This window comes from Chamaea fasciata, unplaced genomic scaffold, assembly GCF_029207755.1.
Source record: "Chamaea fasciata isolate MVZ Bird 193981 ecotype frontalis unplaced genomic scaffold, bChaFas1.0.hap1 SCAF_5, whole genome shotgun sequence".
Lineage (NCBI taxonomy): Eukaryota > Metazoa > Chordata > Aves > Passeriformes > Sylviidae > Chamaea > Chamaea fasciata.
This window is the reverse complement of record NW_027094090.1, coordinates 990,152-1,014,331: the sequence shown is the minus strand read 5'-3', so window position 1 is coordinate 1,014,331 and position 24,180 is coordinate 990,152. Positions and strand designations below refer to the sequence as shown.

At 54.0% G+C, this 24,180-nt stretch overlaps 1 protein-coding gene across 6 annotated transcripts in view; it reads right to left on the bottom strand.

The window, feature by feature from the left end:
• Positions 1-5,869: 5,869 nt before the first annotated feature.
• NRF1 (nuclear respiratory factor 1) overlaps positions 5,870-24,180 on the bottom strand; it is a 60,648-nt gene continuing 42,337 nt past the window's right edge. For 5 of the 6 annotated variants that reach the window (XM_066182601.1, XM_066182597.1, XM_066182598.1 and 2 more), the window contains one exon: positions 5,870-8,013. In XM_066182601.1, the coding sequence (XP_066038698.1) occupies positions 7,850-8,013 (164 nt within the window). In that variant the 3' untranslated portion in view covers positions 5,870-7,849. Of the gene's footprint in view, positions 8,014-17,219; positions 19,467-24,180 lie in introns of those variants that run through there. The other variant, XM_066182602.1, reaches the window with a different exon arrangement.

Here is a 24,180-nt window from a genome sequence, read left to right as displayed (position 1 = left end):
GCCAGGGCGGCGTCCCCCAGGTGAGGACGGCGCTGTGGTCACGGGCGGGGGCTTCTCTTCCTTTAGGGTTCCTTGGCTGAGCGGGATTTTGGGGGCTTCTCCAGGATTTTGGGGTGTTTTCCGCAGAGGCCCGAAGGTGGGTGCAGGCTGGGGACAGCTGTGTCCCCGCTGGCGCTGACCCCAAACCACGCGGATGGCCGAGCCCGGCGGGCGCCGCTGCTCATCTTTGTCCCCAAATTCGAGGCCGGGCGGGGCGCGAGGGGCTGGGGGCTGTGTCCTCCAGAGGGGTCAGTTCCCAACGCCGGATCCCGGGCACCCCGAGCTCATCCCGGGCCCGCTCGGCTCGTTGGGGCCTCGGCTTCGCCCACACAAAGGAGACTTTGTGCCTTCCTCCTCCTCCTCCTCCTCCTCTGCCACCGCAGTCCTTGCCGGCCGGGGGGTCCGCAGCCACCCGGGGGGGGGTTTTATCACCATCCGAGGGGGTTGTAAGTTTTTGGAGGGGCCTGCGGCCATCCAGGGGGTCTCAACCACTTGGGGGGATCTTCATCCTCTTGGGTGGGCTCATGCTTTTGGAGGATCGTCAGCAGCGAAGGGGGGTTTGCACGTTTTGGGGGGTTTGCAGCCCTCTGGGGGGGTGGGTCAGCATTTGGGGGGGCTTGCAGCCATTCGGGGACCTGCGTCCTTTTTGGCGTGTTGCAGTTTTTGGAGGGTCTGAAGCCATCAAGAGTCTTCTCAAATGTTTTGGGGGGTTCTGCCATTCAGGGGGTTTATAACCTTTTTGGGGGGGTTGCAGTATTTTGTTTTATTTTATTTTATTTTATTTTATTTTAGGGGAATTCAAGTTATCTAAATGCTTCAAAAAGCATCCAGGGGAGTTTTTAACCTTTTTGGGGGTGCCTGTGACCATCCAGGGAGGTTTTCAACCTTCTGGGGGGAGGAGTTGCAAATTTTGGGGGTCTTTCAGTCATCCAGGGGGGTTGCAACCTTTTGGGAGGTTGAAATGTTTTAGGGGGGCTGCAGCTGTCTGGATAGTTTGGAATTAGCCGGAGGGATTGCGGCGTTCCGGGGTGCGTGGAACCATCCAGAGGCTTAACAACATTTTGAGATCTGCGACCGTTTTCGGGCTCTTGTGGCCATCTGGGGAATGTTGCGACATTTTGGGGGGTCTGGGACCATTCTGGGGGGGTTTGCAGCCATCCCAAGGGGTGCCAGACCTGGGGCTGGCATTCCTGGATCACCCTGCAGAGGCAGCGGCTGGGAAATGGCTTCCAGCATCCCCATCCCAAAAAACAATCCCCCAGCTGAGCCGGGGACCGGATCCTCCCCAGCCTCCCCGGAGAGGCGGCACCGGGCTGAGCATCTCCCCTCACCTGGCCATTCCCGAACCATTTTACCGATCAATCAACAATCGATTCCCGTTTTTTGTTGTTTTTCTTTTTTTCCCGTCTCCCTTCCGAGGCCGGGCTGGGCGCGTTGGGCTCCTTCTCCTGGAGGATTTGGGTGGGAAAAAAAAGAAAAAAAAGAAGGCAGGAGCGAGCTCGCTACTCCTGTTCTGTGTATGGCACTGGTAGAATTCACTGTGCAACCCCGCGGTCAGTGAATTACCATAGGGCCATAAACAGAGCAGAGAAAGACCCGCGAGCCCCGCGGGGCCGTCGCCGACGCCGCCTGGCCCGTTTTGGCACTAGCACATTTTTGCTTTGATTTGTAGCTTTTGAGCAATTATGTGTAGTGCCAATATGGGAGAGGGCGGAGAGAGCAGCGCCGGGGCAGGGACGGAGGAGCAGCGGGGTTTGGGTGGGGGGATGCCGGGATTGGAGTGGTGGAAACCCCTCTGGAATTGCTGGGGTCACAGGAGGATGTCCATCACGCTGAAGCTGGACACTGAGGTGGTGTCTGTCCCAGCCCATGGGGACACCTCGGCCAGGCCGTGTCCATCACACTGAAGCCGTGGTGACACTGAGGTGGTGTCCAACCCATCGTGGTGTCCCAGCCCATGGGGACACCTGGGCCAGGCCGTGTCCATCACACCGAAGCCGTGGTGACACTGAGGTGGTGTCCATCCCATTGTGGTGTCCCAGCCCATGGGGACACCTCGGCCAGGCCGTGTCCATCACACCGAAGCCGTGGTGACACTGAGGTGGTGTCCATGCCATCGTGGTGTCCCAGTCCATGGGGACGCCTCGGCCAAGCCGTGTCCATCACACCAAAGCCGTGGTGACACTGAGGTGGTGTCCAACCCATCGTGGTGTCCCAGTCCATGGGGACACCTTGGCCAAGCAGTGCCCATCACGCAGAAGTTGTGGTGACACTGAGGTGGTGTCCATCCCTCGGCCAGGCCGTGTCCTCATGGTGGCCACCACCAGCAGGATGGACCCCACTCTTCTTGTCCCCTGCCGGACACATCGGTGGCGACTCCCTGGGGTTGAGGGTCCCCACGGGGGATCCGGAGCCGCCGGTGGGGTTTTCTGGCCGGATGGGTGAAATCACATCTCCTTCCTATTTTCTTTGCAGCTTCCCAGGCCCGGCCCCGCGGCCGCGTGTCCCTCGCTGTCCCCAGGCTGGGCCTGGCTGCCGAGACGCTGCCGGCGGTGCCCGGCCCCGGGGCTGCCTTTGGCAATGGTAGAACTCACACTGGTGCGGTAGCAGGATCCGGTGGTTCTAGACTTGCCAACTACGGCCCCGGGGCACCGCCGCGGACATGAGCCCCCGGCGGCCCCCTGGCATCCTCCCAAACCCCCCCAGGGCTCTGCTGCCGGGCTGGGAGGGAACTGTGGGGTCTGGGGAGGGTCCCCCTCCATCCGGTGTGGATTTGGGGTGATGCTGTGCGTGTCCTCTACACGTGGTAGGAGGGGATGGTGATGCTGAGCCGCCCCCCCAGCCCAAGAGGGGGGCTCTGGTGTCCCAGCCCGTCTCCACGGCGGGGGGAAAACCGGGATCTGCGGGATACCGGTCATTGGAGCAGCGTGGCCACGTGTCCCCGCGTGACTCCGGGCGTCAAGGGCTGACCCGGCCCCGCAGTCCGGGCAGGGCCCAGTGGGGATGGGGTGGGATTAGGCCACCGACCCCAGATCCAACCCCCAGATCCTGCCCCGGATCCGACCCCCGCTCCTGGGTCCCCGTGGAGGGAGGAAACTGAGGCACTGATGAAGCAGCTGTGGCAGCGGTGGCGGCTGCCGCGTGTCCCCTGCCTGTCCCCAGGTGCAGGGACGGTGCCAGCTTTTAGGGGACAGGGACAATCGCTGTGCTGGGGGTGTGGGGCTGTGCACGCCCCCTTCCCCCCGCGGCGGGCTGGGGGTGGCCGGGATGTGCCGGGATATGTAGGGCAGCGCTGGGTGATTACGGAGCTTTCGGCATAAGCCCGCGGAGATTGGATCACGCTGGATTAGGCTGCACGCTCCAATCATCCCCCCCCCTGCGCCGGGGGGCGGGGAGGGACGGACAGACGGACGGATGGGGGGTCCCCATCGCCCTCCCGGGGCAGGTGGGGGCTGTGGGGGGGGGCACAGGTGTGTCCGTGTGTCTGTCTGGTCGTTTGTCTGTCTGCTCGTCCAGGTAATAAACACACAAATTCTGTCCATTCCTGCAGCCGTGTCCGTTGGCCGTACGGGCACCCAGCCTCTGTCTGTCTGTCTGTCTGTCTGTCTGTCCAGCCGTGGAATCATCCATCCATCCTCCTGCCCATCCATCCATCCATCATCCATCTGTCCATCCGTCCATCTGTTCATCCATCCGTCCGTCTGTCCATCCATCATCCATCTGTCCATCCCTCCAATCCTCCATCCCTCCATTCGTCCATCCATCCCTCCATCCCTCCGTCCGTCCGTCCGTCCGTCCGTCCATCCCCTGACCCCTCCCCCAGCGCTGGATTTAGCCCCACCCCCACCCTGCAGCGGGGCCCTGCCCTGCGGGGGGGGGGGGGAGGGGGATGGGAGGATCAGGGGTGGAGCATCCCCAGCCCCACCCCACCGACCACACCCCCAGGAGCTCCACCCCTCCCCAAAGGCTCCGCCCCAAAGCGCACCAGCACCAACATTCCCTGGGGTCAGCTCCCTCTTGGGGGGGCACCCCAAGACCCCCCCCTCCATCCTCCCCGCCTCGCCCTGAGCGTCCACCTGCGTTTTTTGGGGTCAAATGCTGCAATTCGGGGCCACGTTTTCCAGTTCTGGGCCCTCTGGTGGGCACAGCAGTGCTGGGATGGGGGGTACAGGCAGAAAATCCACACAAAGACCCCCCCCCCCAGTTCCTGGGAGACCCCCCTGTAGTGCCCAGACTGGGGGGAGGGAGCGGATCCAGCCCCTCCAGTCTCTCCCAGTATGAGATGGAGGTCACTGGTTCAGGATCCAGCCCCACCAGTCTCTCCCAGTATGGAATAGGAGTTACTGGTGCAGGGTCCAGCCCCACCAGTCTCTCCCAGTATGGAATATGAGTTACCGGTTCAGGCTCCAGCCCCACCAGTGTCTCCCAGTATGAGATGGAGGTCACTGGTTCAGGATCCAGCCCCACCAGTCTCTCCCAGTATGGAATATGAGTTACCGGTTCAGGCTCCAGCCCCACCAGTGTCTCCCAGTATGAGATGGAGGTCACTGGTTCAGGATCCAGCCCCACCAGTCAATCCCAGTACAAAGCAGAGGTTACTGGTGCAGGGTTCAGTCCCACCAGTCTCTCCCAGTATGAGATGGAGGTTACTGGCGTGGGCTCCAGCCCCACCAGTCAATCCCAGTATGGAATAGGCGTTATTGGTGCAGGCTCCAGCCCCACCAGTCAATCCCAGTATGGAATAGGCGTTATTGGTGCAGGCTCCAGCCCCACCAGTCAATCCCAGTATGGAACAGGCGTTACTGGTGCAGGCTCCAGCCCCACCAGTCTCTCCCAGTATGGAACAGGCGTTACTGGTGCAGGCTCCAGCCCCACCAGTCTCTCCCAGTATGGAATAGGCGTTACTGGTGCAGGCTCCAGCCCCACCAGTCTCTCCCAGTATGGAACAGGCGTTACTGGTGCAGGCTCCAGCCCCACCAGTCTCTCCCAGTATGGAATAGGCGTTACTGGTGCGGGCTCCAGCCCCACCAGTCTCTCCCAGTATGGAATAGGCGTTACTGGTGCAGGCTCCAGCCCCACCAGTCTCTCCCAGTGGAGGTTGTTGGTGCTCGGGGGCTGCAGGAGCCGCCCCAGCAGGAGGCCCCGACCCGCTTATTAAAGTCCGATTAACGAAGATTAAAACCTCCCAGCAGCGTCTGCCGGGCCCAGCCGCCTCCCCCGGCCCTGCTGCCGGATCCGGGGCCCCTTTGGGGCTCCCCAGCCCGGCCATGGGATGTCCCCAGAGGTCCCCAGACCCCCGGGTCACCCTCGATGGCCGAGGGATCCGCTCCTGCTCGCGGGAATATCCGGGAGCATCCCCGGGTGCTGCCCCATTCCTCCTCTCCTCCCTTCTTTGTCCTTCCAGCTTTTCCTGCTCTTCCTCTCACCCCAGGCCACCAGGAGCAGGATTCCCTGGATCCATCGTTCCAATAAAGCTGCTGAAAGCAATCCCTGCGTTTCCCGGCTCCTCCTTGGGTTTGCACTCCCAAAAAAACATCGCCCCTGGGGGTGAGAAGGGGCTGAAAAGGGAGGAATTCACCCCAAAAACCAGCTCAGCCCCTGAGTGGGAGCGTGGTGGGGGATGCCAAGGCCGATGCTGGGAGATGAAAATGAGATAAACTGCACCCCAAAAAAGAGGATTAAACCCCAAAACCATCCTGGTGATGCTCGGCTCTCCAGCCCGAACGTGGCAGGGGGGGAAGGATCAAACCCCAAAACACCCACCAGGAAGGGAGGGACGGCAAATATCTCCCCAAAAATCCCCCCGAAACAGGAGAGTTGGACAGCGGGGTAGACACATTTGTAACAATTTATTGAATGAGGCAATAATAGACACTGGGAAAACAAGGTGGGGGGGTCCATGCTCTGCTATTTGCCTGGTTTTTGTCTTATTTTTTTTTTGGGGGGGGGGCAGGGGTGGGGGGACTAAAACAAACCTCATTTCATTGCCAAAGAAACACTGACTTGGAAAGCCACCGACATCTTCACAACGACGATTTAAAAAAAAAAAAAAATCATTAGGAAAGAATAAAAAAAAAAAAAAAATAAAGAAAAAAAAAATAGGCCCAAAGAACTTCATAAATTGGAGAACCAGGACTGTTTTCTATGGAAATATCTGCCTCCCCCTCGGAAAAAAAGGACTGAAGAACTGTGTACAAAGAACATCGGAGAGGTTTGTGTTTGTGGGGGGTTCGTTTTCCCCCACCCCTCATATAAAACAAGTAAATACAAGGATCTGAAAACTTCCTCGAAGGCAGAGCGAGACGTGGAGAACTTGAACGGCCACTTGGAAATCATAATTTACAAAAAAAACCAAAACCCAAAATAACCCCAAAAATTAAATCCCGTGGGAAGTGCTTGGCGGGGGGGGGGAATGGGGTTTGGTTGGGCACTGAGGGGTTTGGCCCATGGGGATGCTGAGTAAAATCTGCCCCCCTCCCCCCAAAAACACCCCACCCCACCACAAAGGCTTTTTTTTTTGTTTGTTTTAAACCCTCCTGGGAAGGATTTTGGGGTTCAAACCGTGCTGGGAGAGGCACAGGGCAGGACCAGGATGGGGGGCAGAGGGTTGGGGGTGAAGAGGGGCCCCCAAAGGGAAGGGTCTCGCTCACATCCCCCCTTCAGGAGAAGCTTTTCCTGTGGGAATTGCAGGAGGAAAGGTCGGGGGGTGGCAGGAGGGAATGGGATGAGCCCGAGGCTGAGGGAAATCCCGGGAATGTGGTGGGGAAAAAAGGATGGGGGGGGGGACACGCAGCCAGAACCCCCTTTAGAGGCGCTTCCGCTCCGGTCTAGAGCCACGAAACCGGGAAATAATAATAATAACAACAACAACAACGACAATAATAATAATAATAAAGGAAACAAAAAAAAAAAAAGTTCAAAACAACCAAAAGACAACCCCGAGGATCTAAAATGGCAGGTTCAAGAGCAGAGAAGTAGGAACAGGTCTCCAGTGTGCACCAAGGGGAGCCGAGCGGGGCGCGGATCCTCCGGCAGGCTCCTGGAAGAGCGTCATCCCTCCGGGAGGTCTCCACCCCCCTGCAGTCACACATGCATTTCATTTTTATTTATTTTTTTTAATTTTCTTCTTTTTTTTTTTTTTCTTCTTTTTCTTCTTCCCAGGAGAGGAGTCTATTTTTTTTTTTCTTTTGTGGTTTGTTGTTGTGGTTTTTTTTTTTTTTTTGTCAGTTTTTTTTCCATTTGTGGTTTTTTTTTCCGGGGCGGGTTTTTTTGTTTTTTTTTTTTTGGAATACAAAAGTCCGTATTAAAATCTTTTGATACCTAATTTGCTGTCGAGGTCGGTGCTGGCCGAGGGCGTCCGTGCTGTCCCCCAACCTCCCTCCTGCTCGATCCCACGTGGGGGAAAACGGGGGCATAAAGGGTGGCTTTATTTTTATTTTCTTTTCAACCTCCTCGGAATCAAAGTCCCGTCACAATTTGGCTTCTCGCTCCTCCGAGAGAGCAGAGTGGCGCTAGAAAAATGCACTTTACACACATCCTCCGCCAGGATTTGTTTCCGTTTTTTCGTGGGTGTTTTTTTTTTTTGTTATTGTTGTTTTTCTATTTTCTCTCGTTTTACCAAAAAAAAAAAAAAAAAAAAAAAGAGGAAAAAAAAAGATGGAACAAAACTTTTTCCAAAGCTGGGACAGGGAGAGAGAGATAGAGAGAAAGAGAGAGACTCAAAATGCCACCTGATTGCATCTCTGGAGAGAGGCGTTTTAAAAAAACAAAACAAAACAACCGAGGACGAGGAGAAAACGCTGCTGTGGGGTCACTGGTCCAGGGTGACCACCTCCACCGCCTGCCCGTCCATGGTGACGGCCGTGTCCGCTATCCTGGTGGTCACCGGCGCCATCGCCACCTGCACCGGGCCGTTGCCTTGGGCCAGGCTGGTCACCACCGTCTGGTACATGCTCACCGGGATCTGCACGAGGCCTGTGGGGGACACAAGGGACAGCGGTGGCGTCGGGAGCTTCGCCCTTTTCGAGCTGAAGGATGATTTATTTTTGCCTCCCTCTGCACGGAGCCACACGGAACGTTTTGGGTTTTTTTTGCGTCGCGACGGCAGAATCCCAAAAGCTCGGCTCGCGCGGACACTTCTACCCCGAGGTTATAAGAACGGCCCCACCCCGTTTGGAGAATAACCTGCAAAGGGTGTAGAATCCTGGGAAGCTCCAGCAGGAGAAGGGAAATTGTTGCAGTAGGTCGGGATGGTCCCCAGGGGTTTTCGGGGGGGCTGCATTTGTGCTGCTCCAGGTGGTTGGAGTTGTCCCACCTGCAGGAGGGCCCTCAAGTCTATGAGGAGCTGATGGAGCTAATCCAGAGGAGGCCCTGGAGCTGCTCCAGGGTTGGAGCTCCTCTGCTCTGGAGAGCTGGGAATGTTCCCTTGGAGAAGGGGAGGCTCCAGGGAGAGCTTCCAGAACATTCCAGGGCCTCAAGGGGCTCCAGGAGAGCTGCAGAGGGGCTGGGGACAAGGGACAGGACACAGGGAATGGCTTCCCACTGCCACAGGGCAGGGCTGGATCTTGGGAAGGAATTCCTGGCTGGGCTGGAATTCCCAGAGCAGCTGTGGCTGCCCCTGGATCCCTGGGAGTGTTGGATGGGGCTCGGAGCAACCTGGGATAGTGTGAGGTGTCCCTGCCCATGGTCCGTGTTGGAGCCGGATGATCTTTAAAGCTCCTTCCCACCCAACCCGTCGAATTCCATGATTCTATCCACGAAAACCAGCGGTCAGGAAGGACAGTGGCCCCCACCCAGCTGTGGTCGGAGCCTCGGTGGCCTCGGTGTGAAGGGAGGGAATGAGGGCGAGGAGGAAAGAAACAACGTCACTTTTGGAGGAGGATCCCAACCCAGCCGTGTCTGGGGATGGTCCAGCAGGGACCTGCTCAGCCAAACCCATCAGGCCGAGTTTTCCTGGAGGCAGGGATTGCTCCCAGCCACCCCACAGCCCATCAGGGGTCACCCGCTGAGGAGGAACACACTCCCTACACGCGTTTTCCACTTGATATGCCCAGAACCGGGAACTGAGGGAGGGATAAACTCAGCTTCTCCCATCCCCTGTAACTCTGCAGGTCACTCAAACGCCTCCCCACGTGAGAGGATCCCATTGCTGTGCATCCATTACAAGCCCTCTCCAACGCAATTCCCTTCCTCCCGCTCCCTCTCCATCCCAGCCAGGTCCTTCTCCCCTCACAGGGAAAGGTCTCTGTGGGACCAACAAGCCCTGGCCGAGCCAAACTCGCTCCTGGCCCTGGCCCCAGGCTCTCCCACCTGTGTATGTGACATATCAAACAGAGAAAGGAAAGCAATCCCCCTTTCCCAGCCCTTCCCTAGTCATGGATGGCTCCAGCAAAGTAGAAGCAGCTTTTCCCAAGGCTGGCCCAGCTGCAGGAAGGGATCAGATGCCTCCAGGCTGAGGATGGAGCCGGCAAAGCTTGGGGCCAGGAGGAAAATGCCACGGTGCCAAAGGCGAGTCCTGCTGAGCCAGGGAACACCAACCAAGGTGACAACAAAACCAGGAGGGCCCTGAGGGTTAATGTGATGTGGAAAGAGGTGGGAAAAACAGCAAGGAGCACTCGACAGAGCTGGGCAGGGAAGGGGAATGGCAAATCCTGCAGGCTGGGAGGAGAAAATCCATCATTCCGGAATTATCCCTCTGCCCAACTCCACCTTTGGCTCGGCCAAGGGGGATTTGGACAAGCGAGAGAATTTAGACATTTCAGAAACTACCCACACCTCTGCTGGGGGAAAAACCATTTTTTTGGTCAACTAAAACCGGTTTTTTGGTGAACACACCCCTCCAGCAGCAGCATGGGAGGGATGGCCAACCCTGCCAGGGCGCCAGGTTCCCGAGCGAGGCTTTCCCGAAAAAGCAGCGCAATCCCTTTGGGATGAGGAGCAGGGAGCAGAGCTCTGCCCCGCCAAGGGCACTCGTTTGGTAACAGAGGCAGCTCCGTGTCCTCGGATAACTCTCTGCGCAGACAGGAAAGCTTAGGAGTTAATCGTGCTGACCAGGTGGGTGACCCCGGCGCTCCTCCACATCCCTCCCCTCGGGGTCCCAAAGCGCTCCCTGGGTTGGGAAGTTTCCTGATCCTCCAGCCTGAGGGGTCGTGGCCACATTCCCCGAGCCCAGCCAAGGAATCGGTTCCCTGGTTGGTTGTTCAGCACCGTGTGCCACGAATGGCACAGTTCAGGCCACAGAACAAACGGGAAAGGAGAGCTCAGGCTCCAGCCGTGCTGAAGAAAATCCCCGAGCAGACCCCTCGGGAGAACGCAGCACATCCCAGTTTAAGCAAGAGCTGGAGCTCTGGCCTGGGATGCACCTCAAATCCCCGCTCCAGACCAACAAGCCAACTAAGCCCTTTGGGTTACTCGGGTTGTTAACCCAGAGGAGATCAAACGACACATGGACAACCCAAGGAGCGGAGCCACCACCACCACCACCACCACCACCACCCCGGGCCACCGACCACGCGACGCTCAAGCCACCATCCCTCCGTGCCATCCAAACGTGCCAAAACCGGGCTCTGGTGAGCCCCGGCTGCCCAAGGGGGGTAATTTGGGAAGGGTGAGTGAATTCAGACAAGGCTTGGCCGAGCCCGGCCACCTCTCGGAGCTCGGGGAAGTGTCCGTGAGAGACGGCGGCGCGCGGATCCCGCTCCGCGTGGGATTAACGTAAATCGCCTCAGCAGATGACGTGGCAGCCCTTCCTGCCAGGGGTGGCAACAAACCAAAGGAGGAGAGGGCTGGAAAGTCTGCTGTGCATTAGAGGCAGAGCTGATCGCCCTTGGGAGAGAGAGAGAGACGATTAAAGCACTGAGATGCTGTAATCAGGTCTGGGATTGGCCCCGCGCTGCATCTGCTCAGACCTGCGCCCTGATTAGCCCTAATCTAGCTGGCATATGTTAATCTAAAGCATGGATTTCAGACCCTTTCAATTGTATTAAAAACAGGAAATCCATTAGACCAAAAAAAAAAAACCCAACAAAAAAACCAAATAAACCAAAAAACCAACCCCAAACCAACTTCTCCAGTCTTTGGAAAATATATTTCTGGAAAGAAAGTGGAGCGGGACCGGGGAGCGCTGTGAGGAAGAACAGCAGAGGTGATGGATCACACACAGAGCAGCACAAACCGCGGCCACGGGCTCCCAGGAAGATGCAGCCAGGCCGTGCCTTTGCTCCCCCTCCGTGAAGCCACCCAAGCCACACACACACATCCCAGAGAAAGAGGTTTTTTGGTGGAGGATCAGCTGGCTTTGGGAGGAAGGAGGGCCCGGTGACGCCACGGGGGGAATGTGTAGGACATGAGGGTGGCCAAGGGAGGAGAAGATCCATGGAAAGCCTCAGGGGTTGAATCAAAGGATTGGAGTTGATGGACTCCGAGGTGGCTGTGGTTGGACTCCAATGCCGCGTCAGACAATGTTTGCAGCTGCATTCCAGCCAGGGGACGGGGCCAGAGGAGAGAATGAAACTCCTGCTGCTTCAGCAGAGAAGGGGTTTCAGCTTATAGAAGAACAAGGATGAGTCAGGATCTACCCGAGAGCAGAGAGACACAGGACTCAGAGGTGAAAAGTCACGCGACGTCTGGTAAAGAAGTCTCACCTGGCACGGAGCATAAAAGCACAAGAACACCTGTTTTGATCCTACATTGCAGGTGACTCCTTTAACCCACCCCAAAGGGCTTTAGGGGAAAAGGTTGGGTGGGTGGGATGGTTCAGTGCCCAGTGAATTGAGGACAAGGTGCTTTAACACTCTTGAAATCAGAACCAGAATCCGAATCATTAGGTTGGAAGAGACCTCCAGGATCATCAGGTCCAACCCAACCCTAACCTCAACTAAACCACGGCACCAAAAATCAAAATCAAACATAGAGCAGCATGGACAAAGCTTTAGCTTCAGCTTCATTCCCAGTCCTCTGCAGGACATGGAATATTGTCCTGCTCAGGGACATGAGACATCCTGTCTTCTTCCTGGTACCTCAGGTTGAGTCCATCCTTATCTCCCATCCTGTGAGCACTGCAGACAGAGTCAGGAGTGACCAACCTCTCAAGTCCCTCAGCCCCCTGGTTCAGCACCAAATGGAAAAGGCTAAAAAGAGTGGAATTTTCCACTGGACTTTCTTGGCTGTTGACGTCCAGCTCATTCAGAGGACTTTGTTTCCATCAACGCCGAGGGGAAACCCGAGCAAACTGTGCTGAGCACCATCCTGCCAAAGCCTTTCGTGGTAGATACTCCTGCACCTTCTCCTTCCCCTCCTCCACAGTGATGCCTTAAGTTTGAGCTTTCATATTTTTCAGATTTTGGGCTGCCCAGGGGTGCAGCTCTGAGCTCACAGTCAGTGTCACTCAGCTCTCTTCACAAGGACACAAAACAAATCCTTCTCCTGCTGCACGCCAAGGACAACTTTCAGCCCAAAAGCACAAACAATGGTGGGCTGAAGGGAGGAACAAGAAGGATGGGACCTCACAACCCGAAGCTGGAATTGTACAATTCAACCCCAATATGCAAATGGACCAAAACTTATTAAAATGTAAGATTTTGTGACCATTTTGGGGCCATTTTGTGACCATTCTAAGTCCACCTTGGGTGCAGCCCTGGCCAGGCTCTTGTCCTGCCCAAGGCGTTATCATATCCTTTCAATAAATCTCTACTTTATTCTCCAGCTCTGTCCAGTCTCTGTTCCAGGTCAGCCTTCCCAAGGCATCAGAGGAAGGGGCTGAAGAATCCAGTGGAAATTCCCGTGCTCAGGAATGCACTACAGGGTCCAAGCACACAGGGCAGCAGACACCATCTCATCACCAGGCTCCTTCCAGAGCCAAGGGTGACTTTTGAAGACTGTGATGGAAGAATTCTCATCAGTGGTTCAGAATGAGTAGATTTTAACACACGAGAAATAAAAATCAAGCCAGAGGACCTCCAAAAAATGAAATGTTTGCCCTCAGTGGGCAGCACAAGGAAAGGGCACTGGGTGTGCTTTGGTCTGCCTTCCCAGGTGTAAATACATCGAGGCTGATGCAGGTAAGTAGGGAATAATCATTTCTGATTGCGTTTTCCCCAGTAAGACACGAGCATGAAGCGCAGCATGGAAACCTGCACTTGGGAGGTGGGAAAAAATCCCAGACGACAGCTAAACACAAGCTCTGGAGCAAAGTCTCTGTGGCTGGAGGTGTTTTGGAGGAGGTGAAATCAAGGCTGGCTCAGGAAAGGGGCTGGTCCTACAGAATCCTGGAGCAAAGATCATTCCTGTCCTCACCTCCTGAAGTTCTGGACACCACCTGGAGTGTTGCTGCCAACACTGCTCAGCACAAACATGAAAATGTCCCACAGCTGATTTTTTATCAGATGTTTCCTTTGACTGGGAACTTGGTATTGTGAAGATTTAAAAAACAAATATCCTCTTGACCACCTCTCTTCTGAGGAGCTGACTGCAGAGGCCTTCAAGAGGTGGAGGAAGGGGACAATCGGTGGGCACCAGGGTTTGTTTTCAGGGAGGTAAATCAGCTCTCTAACAAGGTCCAGCCACAGCAGCTGGAATTAAAGCTCTCAAAGTCAGGTGACAAATCCTGAACTGCCAAATTAAAGTCACGAGGCGCTGACACAACACCATGGGAGGGGATTTCACCCGAAGCCAGCCTCAGAAATCCAGCATTTCAGGAATCCCAGCACACTCAGCAGCGACAGAGGAGCAGACGACATCTCTCAACATGGACGCTTGGTTAAAGATAAGATGAACTGAAAGCTCAGCCCTCCATCTTTCGCCACCTCAACTGCAAGAGTTGATTAACACTTAATTGACGCCTTTCAGGATGATAATTGGAAGGATTTTTCCCATCAGCAATGGCTCAGTGCCCCATCCCTGGAGGTGTCCAAGGCCAGGTTGGATGGGGTTTGGAGCAACCTGGGATAGTGGAAGGTGTGGCTGGAACAGGATGATCTTTGATCCCTTCCAAGCCAAGCTGGTCTGGATTCTGTGATACTGACAAATCACAAAACCCCCATGTGGTGATTTAAGCTCCGAGAACTTTCCAGGCTCACAAGTCACCGCTCTTCCCTAGAGAACCTCTGTGCCAGTCAGGTCAAAACATGAAGGTTTTCCCACCAAATTATCTGCAAAAAGCTGCGGTCCTCATTCAAGATCCTCCATCATCTGTCTGTCCAGGAGCTACTCTGGTCAAAACCCCAATAAAGAACAATTTAATGAGGCACCTGAAGCTTTGATATCAAAGTTGAGTCAACTAAGTTACATCACAGCCCTGATTTTTCCTCAGAATGGAAGATAATTGCAGGACATGAGATCCAACATTCCCATCCACAGCTGCATGGGAGTCACTGCCTCCTTCCCTGCATCCACCACACCTCCACGGTCACATCTCACATCTCAGATTGTCCCTGGGGGTCACCTGCCTGTTTGGCATTGTCATTGACCCGTTCTTTCCTGAGCTTTTCAGGGAATGCCTGGATGTGGCACTCAGGGCTCTGGGACAAAGTGGGGACTGGGCACAGCTTGGACTCGATGACCTTGGAGATCTTCTCCAGCCTAACTGATCCAGTGTGGGATCCTCCGGTTCCTCTGGATCTGTTGCAAGGGGTTTTCCTTCTCTGCTCATTCAGGGCACCAGGAGTTGCTGTCTCAGTGCCCCATAAAGCCACAGGTTGATCCAGGACCTCCTGCTGGACACTGTCGGAATGGGACAGGTCAGGAAGCAACACCACATTTACACGGCTCATTTTTCCTCCCACTCACTCAGCTTCAGCACAGTGTTGGTATTTCGCAACAAGGTGTTGTTTTAAATGAAATCCAAACATCCAAACTTGAGGCTTATCTCCGAATCTTGGTCAAGGACCAACCTTCCTTCTCTAGCTGGGAGCACCAACATCTTTGGGATATTCCTGTTTTCTTCCTCCCTATGAGGAGGGAAGGGCCACGGCCTAACCAAGACCTGAAACATCTTTGGCTTAATCTCCCTTATTTCTTCCAGATCTTTTGTGGGGGCTTTGAGTTTTGGGGGTTTGTTTTGGATGTTTGGGGAGTTTTGGGACTTCTTTTAAGGCTGCAGCACTTTGAGACAAAAAAACCACAGGGCTGGAACTCCTGGTTTACAGGGATTATCTCCTCTGGATCCTCAGCACTTCCATGGAAAGAGGAAGATCCCAGTGAGCCAACCTGATTGCCCAGACTCTTCCCTGGCACAGCAAAGACCCCCAGTCTGCAGCAGTGGTGACAAAGGTGTCCTTCACCAGTGACACCACTCTGCAGTGAGGACAGTCCAAGAAGGAAAAAAAAAACCCAAAAAAAACCCCCAACTTGCAATGATGATTAACATCGGAAACAATCTGAAATCCCAGGTTTTCCGTTTCTTTGATGGAAAAGCTCCCAAGGAAAGGGCTCTTGGGAAAAGCAGAACAGCAGTTTGGTCCGCTGGGGGTGGATTAGCTCCACACCTTTTGCTTTCAGTTACCTGAGGCCATCCATCCCCACCTCTCCCCTTCGTGGAGGGAATTTAGAGCTGGAGAACAGGCCCTGGGCATCACCTGAAGTAGAATTAAGCTGTCCCTGCTTAAGCTCAGTCCTCACCTAGACCTGCCCCTCTAGTGCTGGGTCTCCAGGGCATGGCACGTCAAACCGGAGTCGATTTGTCACTTAGGAGAGGTGACAAACACAGGGAATGTGTCTACCTGTGGGAAGGAAGGTTTTTCCTTCCCAGCTTAGAGCATAACCTGTCTAAGCCTCCGTGATGAGCTGGCTTTGGCGTGGACACACCTGAGAAGATTAGAAGTCTATCGTGGTCAATCGTCTCCACACGAAACACAGATAAAAATAGAGAAAAGTCCAGCAACCCCGAAGGTCTGCTCCAGCTGGGCTTTGCTTCCCCCACGATCTGCTGGGTGTTGATACAAAACATGGGGCAGACAGGGGAGGTATTTGTGCCAAGCTTCTCAGGAAGAGGGGAGAGGAAAGACCTCAGGATAAATCAGTCTGTCCCTCTTCTCAGGAATCAGGTGTCAAACCCATGAACAAGAGTCTGGACAATCATCTAAAAGGGATCCCCGGTAGGTTTTGCCATAAATACTTTGCTGACTGCCCTGTTGTGCTTTTGACATCCCCAGGGGCTCTCCCAGAGGAAGAAGTGAGGCTGACTCTAATCCTGCTTTTTAAAACAGCTTTTAGTGTCCTGTATTTTCCACAGGTTTTTATATTAATGGCTCCTGTGTGAAGCATGGCAGGGCACCACCTAAAATTTACAAAACCCTTTTATTACCCGAGTGATATCACCACATCCCAAAGGCATTTCAACCCCAAATGGGGTCCAGGCACAAAAACCAGACAGACAAAGCCCCTTTAACCCCGAGAAACACCAAGAGGGGCCTAAAGGTCCAGGTGGAAAACCAGCTAAAATCCACTCACCTGATGAACCCTCTGCCACGCTCCACTTGCAGCAGTCTGCTGCTAGGGTGCCTGACAATGAAATGCAAGTGTAAAAGGCTGAGAAAAAGGGGAAACACTACAGCTGGAGAGAGGGATTTAGAGGGGCGATCAATGTATTCATAGGAAATTCAGTGCCCACAAAAGAGCAGCACCCCAATAATAGGCAGAGTGACTGAAATATTTCTAATTCCACACAGAACATTTTTGTGTAAGCGGGAGGTAAGGATAAGGCACTGCCAGACACTTCACAAACTTTCTGACGAATGGTTTAATTGGCCCAGAGAGGCCCAGTGAGGAAAAGCCTGAACCGAAGCAGTGAAATCCATCAGGGAGAAGCTCCAACAAAGCTCTCACAATCCCCGGCGCAGCGGGATGAGAGACGAATGAGGAGCAGAAACGGCTGCCAAAGTGGAATCTCTACACATGCCAAGAGCAGCGGGCTGGGAAGATCATGAAATCCAGGCACTCCTTGGGGCCTGGGAGGAGCTCCATGTGATTTTAAGGCTCCGAGCTGGTTTCAGCTGGGCCGGTGCCGACGGATCACATGCGAGCACGGACATGGGCACATCCTAGGGAGCGTTGAGCACATGGGGACATAAAGCAGCCATTGTGCTGGCAGAAAGGCAGTCTGTAACCAGATAGGCCCTGGCTCCATCTAAAAGCCATTTTCCCAGCATTTTTGCTGATTTGCTCCCCGGGAGCCTTGCCTGCCACAACAGGGTGCACATTCATGACCAAGCGGAGGGTTTCTCCCCCGCCCTGTGCCCCCATCAGTGCCTCTGTGCCAGGGAATCCTGTGCTCTTAACCCAACAGAGGCGGCAGGAGCTCCCCAACAGAGCCTTTGGAGGAGGATAAATCCTTGGGAAGGCGTTTAAAGCTTTACCTTGATACGGGAAGCTGTGGTGATCTGCTGGAGCCTCACCTCGCATTAGGTCCTGCCCACCTACCAGGAGGTAAGTCTGGCTTTTTTTCCTCAGGGGAAAAGGGGCTGGAAATGCACCTGAAGGCTCCTTTTTTAAATTTTTTTTTCCCCTTTTCCTCAAAGCACGGCCTCCAAATGCAGCTAGAAAAGCATCCCTGCTCCAAACCAGCACATGGCTTCCTGCAGCAGTGTCCAAGGTTTTGGTGTCCTTTCCAGGACAAGGGACATTTTTGGCACGGCTTCCCCCTCCCCACAGGTAGGACCTGGCCCATCCTCAACGAGGTCAGCAATAAATCACAGCGAACACACAGCTCAGACGTGGAACTTTTCATGCAAAGAGCAAGTTTTTACAGTCCACATTCCTCCTTTTTTTTTTTTTTTCTGTGCACCACCATCTCCCACTGCCCGGCAGGTGGGATGGGTTCCCACCTCGCTCTCCTGAGAGTATTTATCCTTGGAATGCTGTTGCCTCTGGCAGATTCCTCCCTTTTAAACTCTGCACATCTGCTGCTCAAAACACAAAGTTTGGGCTCTGGCTTGGTGACTGAAGGCACAGGACTTTTGTGCCCCAACCATCCAGGCCTGGGGGCTGGAAGCATCCTTTGCACACCAAGAGAAAGCAGCAATGGGCGCGCAGGGAAAGGGGTGAGTTTGTTTTCCCAAAAAGGAGATTTCCAGCTCTTTTATCCCTGTGGGTCTCACCCTGGATGTGCAAAGTGGAGATTTGTGGCACGTGGAAAATTTGTGAGGAGAATCAAGCGGGTGCAAGAGCCTGTCCTGACCCTTCCCAGGCAGACAGAACAGGTTGGAAAATCCAAGAGCTGCTGGTGGCTGGAGAATTCTTTCGGTTTTTTATTTGCTGGGATGATTCAGGCTGTCCAGCAGCAGCACACACACACACACAAACCCTAAAACCCAGCCGAGTCCAAGTCTTAATTTTTCTGCTGGACTTCAAACCTCTTAATACGTAATTCCTATTTGGAAGCGCAACTCAAAGTTGGTTTTGTTTTGGGTTTTTTTTTGTTTTGGCAAGGAAAACCTTGGAACCTCTGAGAATGACATCATAACTCATCCATGGGTCAGAGCCACGGGAAACAACCAAGGACCAAACTCACTGCTGGCTCTGATCGAACAGAAACCCCCTTGGCTGCTGATCCCTGCGACTTCAAAGGAGCTGAACGTCCCCTATTTACGCCAGCAATAAAATCCCACTTCCATTAGCTCCATGTCCACCACTTAAACGCAGCACTCCCAATTTACACACCAATTAGAGCCCCTTCTAATGCCTTGGCGGTACAAAGCTTTGGGGTTTGGGGTTTTTTTTTTTCCCCCCGATGGGAAGAGGTGGAAGAGATCAGGAGGCTCAGGGGAATAGCGGAGAGCCTTTCACTGCGAGGGCTCCTGCTCAAATCTGTCCTAGGCCAGAGGAACAGATGGTCCCTCCCGAGGGCTGGGCTGTGGCTTACATGAAATAAGGGATTGTCTCAGACCACTGGTGGACAATTTATTGCAGCCTCAGACGTTCCTGCTCGAGAAACCCAGGGATTCCACGGCTACGAAGCAACTGCTGCCCACCTGATATCCCAGGCACCTCATTCCTGCAGGGAACGGAGGGGAATTGCTGCCTGTGAGGTGCAGGGACCTGGATCTCAAGCTAAAACCACCCGCTTTAGCTGTCATCACCTCCTTGGACTTGTCAGCACCAGAACACACTCACTGAACTTCCCCTGGGAGGTTTGGAAGGTTAAAATCCCGGGGAAAAGGGAGGTGGGGAAGTTCAGGGATCTGCGGCAACAAGGGGGCAAACGCACAGGGAAAGGAAGTTTGCTGCAGTCCGTAAGTTGGGGATGGGAATAATAAACTCATGATTAATTTGAAACCAGTTCCAAGCTGGTGCTCGCTCAGCCTGCATCTTCTCCAGGGCAGGATTGAACTTCCCATGGGCAGATGGCAAAAAGTCCACTGAGCATCCCAGGAGCGGAAGAGGGTCCACATGAGCCACCAGAAAGCGTTACCCAGAGAGAGGAATTCGTACGACTGTGAGGGAATAAATTGTGCCAAAAGACACGGGAGGGTGGGAGACAGAAGTCAAATTCAGGCTTCAAAATGCCGCTCGTGGTTTAGGAAAAGATTCAGAGGGAACCTCTTGAGGAGAAAATGGCTTTTTTTTTTTTTTTTTTTTTAAATATCTTGGAACCTGTTCTGCAGCTCCACAAGCCAGGAGGAGGAATCCTGGAAGTGAGGATGGCTTTTCAGGGATGGCTCCAGAGAACATCCAGTGGGGCTGGGCTGGTGCAGCCTCTCCTGCCCCGGTGTGCCGGCCGGGAGCAGGGAAAATAGGGCGATTCCCCGGAATCTTCCTGCACAGCTGTTTACCCCGCTGCGGATTACTGCTGTCACATGAGCTGCTTTACAGCAAAGCCAAGCTGTCTCCACGAGCTGAGAAGATCACTGGGAGACAGGGCCCTGCAGGGACAGACGCATCGCCCTGCTCTGCCTTCCCAAAGGGACGCCAGGCTGCGGGAAAAGCGTTCCCACCACCAAAGGGAATGGTGGTTTTACCTCCTGTTGGAACTCTGGGCACTGAGAAGTTCAGGCTTATCTGTGCTGACGGGCACTGACCCCCAAGAAAACACTGCATTAACCTGAGGCCTTGGAGAAGGCTTCCGAAATTGAGCGACAGCACTGGGATTGTGGGTGTGTGGTTTAAATAGAAGTGCGTGATATCATATGGTGGAAAACTCAGAGTTTAAGGTTTTGGAATATAGTAATAGATATATAAAGCAAGACGGAGGTTTAAGGTGGAGGTTAGTCCTTCTTTTTCACCTTTGTCTTCATGGCTCTGGGTGATGTTTTGTCATTGGATAGAAAAATCCCCATTGCAGGCCACGGGTTAAACATAAAAAATAATTTAGGTGTCATTTCTTAATTAGACAGTTTATCCTTAAAAGGCCTCAGAGATAGATAGAGCTCCATTTTTTACTTTGTTAGCTAGAAGTGCTGCAGAACTCATAGTCTGTGACTGTAAAATAGATAAAAAATTAACAAACATCTGAGGTCGAACAAGAAATACTGAATTAAGCATTTAATCCCAACTCTGGCTAAAAAAAAAAGATAAAACCCAACACACGCCCTCTGCTCAGCCACCATGGGACTCCACATCACAGGGGGGATATCCCAGTGCTGCTGTCCATCGAGCAGGCTCCAGTCAAAGTGCTGGAAGCTGGAAGAGTCCTCGGGGTGAACAAATTTCCCTTCTCTTCCTTGGGCGCCCACCAACGTTTTGGACAAAGCCACCCAACGGTCGCCAGCCAAGGGCCACCAAGGTGCAGCTGCACCTCCTCGGGCTCCTGCGCAACCTGCTGGTGGCTCAAATACAATCCCAGAGCAGGAAATGTCTTCCTCAACCCCAAATCTAACGGCTGAACATCAAGGGAGAGGAAAGAGTTTCCACTTGGGAAAACAGGAAATCTGAAAGTTCGGTGCAGCCACTTGGGAGAATTCATTAAAACCTCCCATCTTCCTCGCTCTGCCAGGGCAGGGCTGGCGCACGAGGAAAACCTTTCCGCAGGACAGGGCTCTTTACTATGCCCCAGAGGCACAAGACAGATGGGGCCGTGCTTTTAGGCTTTAAAATCAGACCCTGCTCCGAAGATCCAAGGAGGAGATAAATCCAGGCACCGAGTGATCCTCTGGATGTGCTCGGAAAAAAAGCAACAGGGGAACTTGGGAGCTCAGAACCTGCTGAGGAAAGGAGAGGCCGAGCGCTTTTCAAGGCAAAGAAAAACCAACAGGCACCTCGAGTTTGGAGGAGAGTCCATCCGGGAAGTGGGGAGAGAACATTCCAGAGAGGAGCAGGGAGTGAGGGAGAGCGGAAACCACAAGCCGCCCGCAGGGAGGAAACTTCGGTGTAAAACAAAAGACCACGGGCTGGGCAAATGAAGAGCCAGCAAAACCTCAGAGCAGGGAGCAGCCCCCAAGTTGCAGGCGGGGCATTTCTCCTTTCCCCGGGCTCACAAAGCCCACATCTCGTTTCCTAAAGATGCTTCCCGCAGCAAGGACAGCTTGCTGGGATTTCAGCCAGCTTCCCATTTGGATCAGGTTGCACCCTACAGCCACTGAGAGCCATTAAGGGCCCCGCAGCTCACAAAGTGCCCTTGGGTCAGACCAGCCTCCATCCACTCCAAACAGCAGCAGCAGCAGCAGCAGCGACATTTTGGGCTCTGCAGTGGAGAGGGTGGCCTGACCCAGCCCAGCCCAGCCCTGCCAGGGATGATCTGTGCCCTGCTGTCACCTGCTGGAACCCTGCAGGGTGAGAATTTCAGGGTTTCTGTTCTAAAAGACACTGACCCCTCAAGCAAGCACCGCATTTGACTTGAGGCCGTCGAACGACCTCCCAAAACTGAGTGACGGCACCGGGGTTGCGGGTGTGTGGTTCGAATAAGATTCCGTGATCTCACAGGGTGAAAAACTTGGGATTTAATGCTTTGGTATGTAGTAATATATGGGGCAATATGGAGGATTTAAGGTGTTGTCTAAGTCCTTCTTCTTCATGGTTTTGGGTGGTTTTTTTCTTCCTGCACTGTGGACCTTGGGTGGTCAATTATTGGGTCAAAAGTATAAATAATACGGGTGTCATCTCATTATTGGAGAGTTTATGGTTAAATAACCTCAGAAAGAGTTAGAGACATCTCCATTTTCTACCTTGCTAGTTAGACCTCATGGCTTGTGAGGCTGTGACATAGGTAAAAATTAATAAACACTGAGTCCAAACACAGAAAGTCCCGTGTATTAATCCCCGTTCTAACATGAGGAAAAGAAAATAAGAAACCACCAGTCATCAACCAGCAGATTGCAGCCCCTCTCCACCTGCCCTGCTTCAGGGGAATCACAGGTAATCAATTCCTTGGGTGGTGCAAGAAGTGGCACAGCACAGGTAGAAACAGCAGTGACGTCCCCAGCCTCGCCCGTGGTGCAGCACTGTCCCTTCCCACCACGGATGGGGATGAGGCAGGAGGACTTGCAAGTCCAAATCTGCCAAAATCTGCACTGGGAGATGCTCCAGCTGCTGCACAGCTGTGGGGATCACTGCCCATCCTCAGCCCTGGGCGGCAAAGGGTCAGCTGGGATCAGCTGAAGGAACTGCCCTGAACTCCAGGCACAAATTTAGGGAAGCAGCTCACAAGGAGGGAGAGCTGGGATCTCTCTTTGGAGTTTCCTGGAGCAGCAGGAGGAGCAGAGATGGTGCCAGCAGCATGAAACTGTCCCGGGATCTCTGCTGCGGAGCTGGAAGATCAGCCAGTGATGGGCTCAAAAAGCTGAGCTGGGGCTGCCACACGCTCCAGATAGTTTGGAACGAGTTGTTACTAACAGGGAGAATCCACCGCACGGGAATTTTATCCTGGGAGGAAGGAGCAGCAAAGCAGAGCTGGGGTCGATTTTGGCTTCATCTACGTCCACCCCCAGCTCCACAAACTGGTGGGTTTGAAGGCTCAGCTCCACACCCAGCACAGATGTGTCCAGCAGAAATGGCACAAAGCTGCTTTGCGCAGGCTGGTGGTGCCCGTGGCCCTTCCAGGAGCACCACAACCCTTGAAGAAACTCTGCTGGTCAAGCTCTGATCCGGGTCAGGTTAAGTGTGGAGGAGGAGGAGGAGACCTGGGAAGAGGACAGAGCAGCACCTCTGATGGCACAGGAGAGATGCAGGGCTGGATTTCTGACCCCACCTGTGCCCTCCTCCCTAAGCCAAGGGATAGCAATAAAACAGCACCAGGCTGGAGAAGTGCAGCTTGGCAGGAGAGCAATTCCCAATCCCAGCCTGGAGCCAAAACACCGATCCCAGAGGGTGGCACTGCTGAGATCTGCTTGCAGACACCCTCCAAAAGCACCTCCGTCCTTCCCATCCCCGCTCCCGGACTGGAAACAGTGACAAACAAGGAAATGTTTGTCTGTCCAGCTCTGTGCTTCCAGATGTATTCAGGACAATAGGCTGACTCTACTGATTGCCATTCTTTTCCTGCCTGGATTCATCCACCAAGGATTAAAACTCCCATCTACTGCAGAGACCCCAAAAAAATTTACTGTGACCACAGAGCCACGTGCCCTGAGAGCCCCAGGCACCCAGAGGGGACCAGGAAAGCTCAGGACGTGGCTCTCAAAGCCAAGTTGTTGGGGATTTCATCTCCATAAACTGGGAAAAACTCCTGGAATTTAATGTGAACGTTGTTGGTGGTAAAGTCAAATGAAAAATCATTGACGGATCACAGGACGATGGAACAGCTCTGGGTGGGAAGGGACCTTTCAAGGTCATCCAGTGCCACCCCCTGCCATGGGCAGGGACACCTCCCACTGTCCCAGGCTGCTCCAAGCCCCAGTGTCCAGCCTGGCCTTGGACATTCCAGGGATCCAGAGGCAGCCACAGCTGCTCTGGGAATTCCAGCCCAGGCAGGAATTCCTTCCCAAGATCCCACCCAGCCCTGCCCTGTGGCAGTGGGAAGCCATTCCCTGCGTCCTGTCCCTTGTCCCCAGTCCCTCTGCAGCTCTCCAGGAGCCCCTTGAGGCCCTGGCAGGGGCTCTGAGCTCTCCCTGGAGCTTTGGTTTCTTGAAGACAGAGAAAAGCAGGATCCAGGGAACAGAAATACATCCCTTCACCTGCCAAACGGCCTCTTTTCAGCACCCATCCTGCACTGAGCAGCTCCTTCTGAAGCCACCTGAATTCCTGAGGGGCTGTGAGATGAAGGCTCAGAAGCCT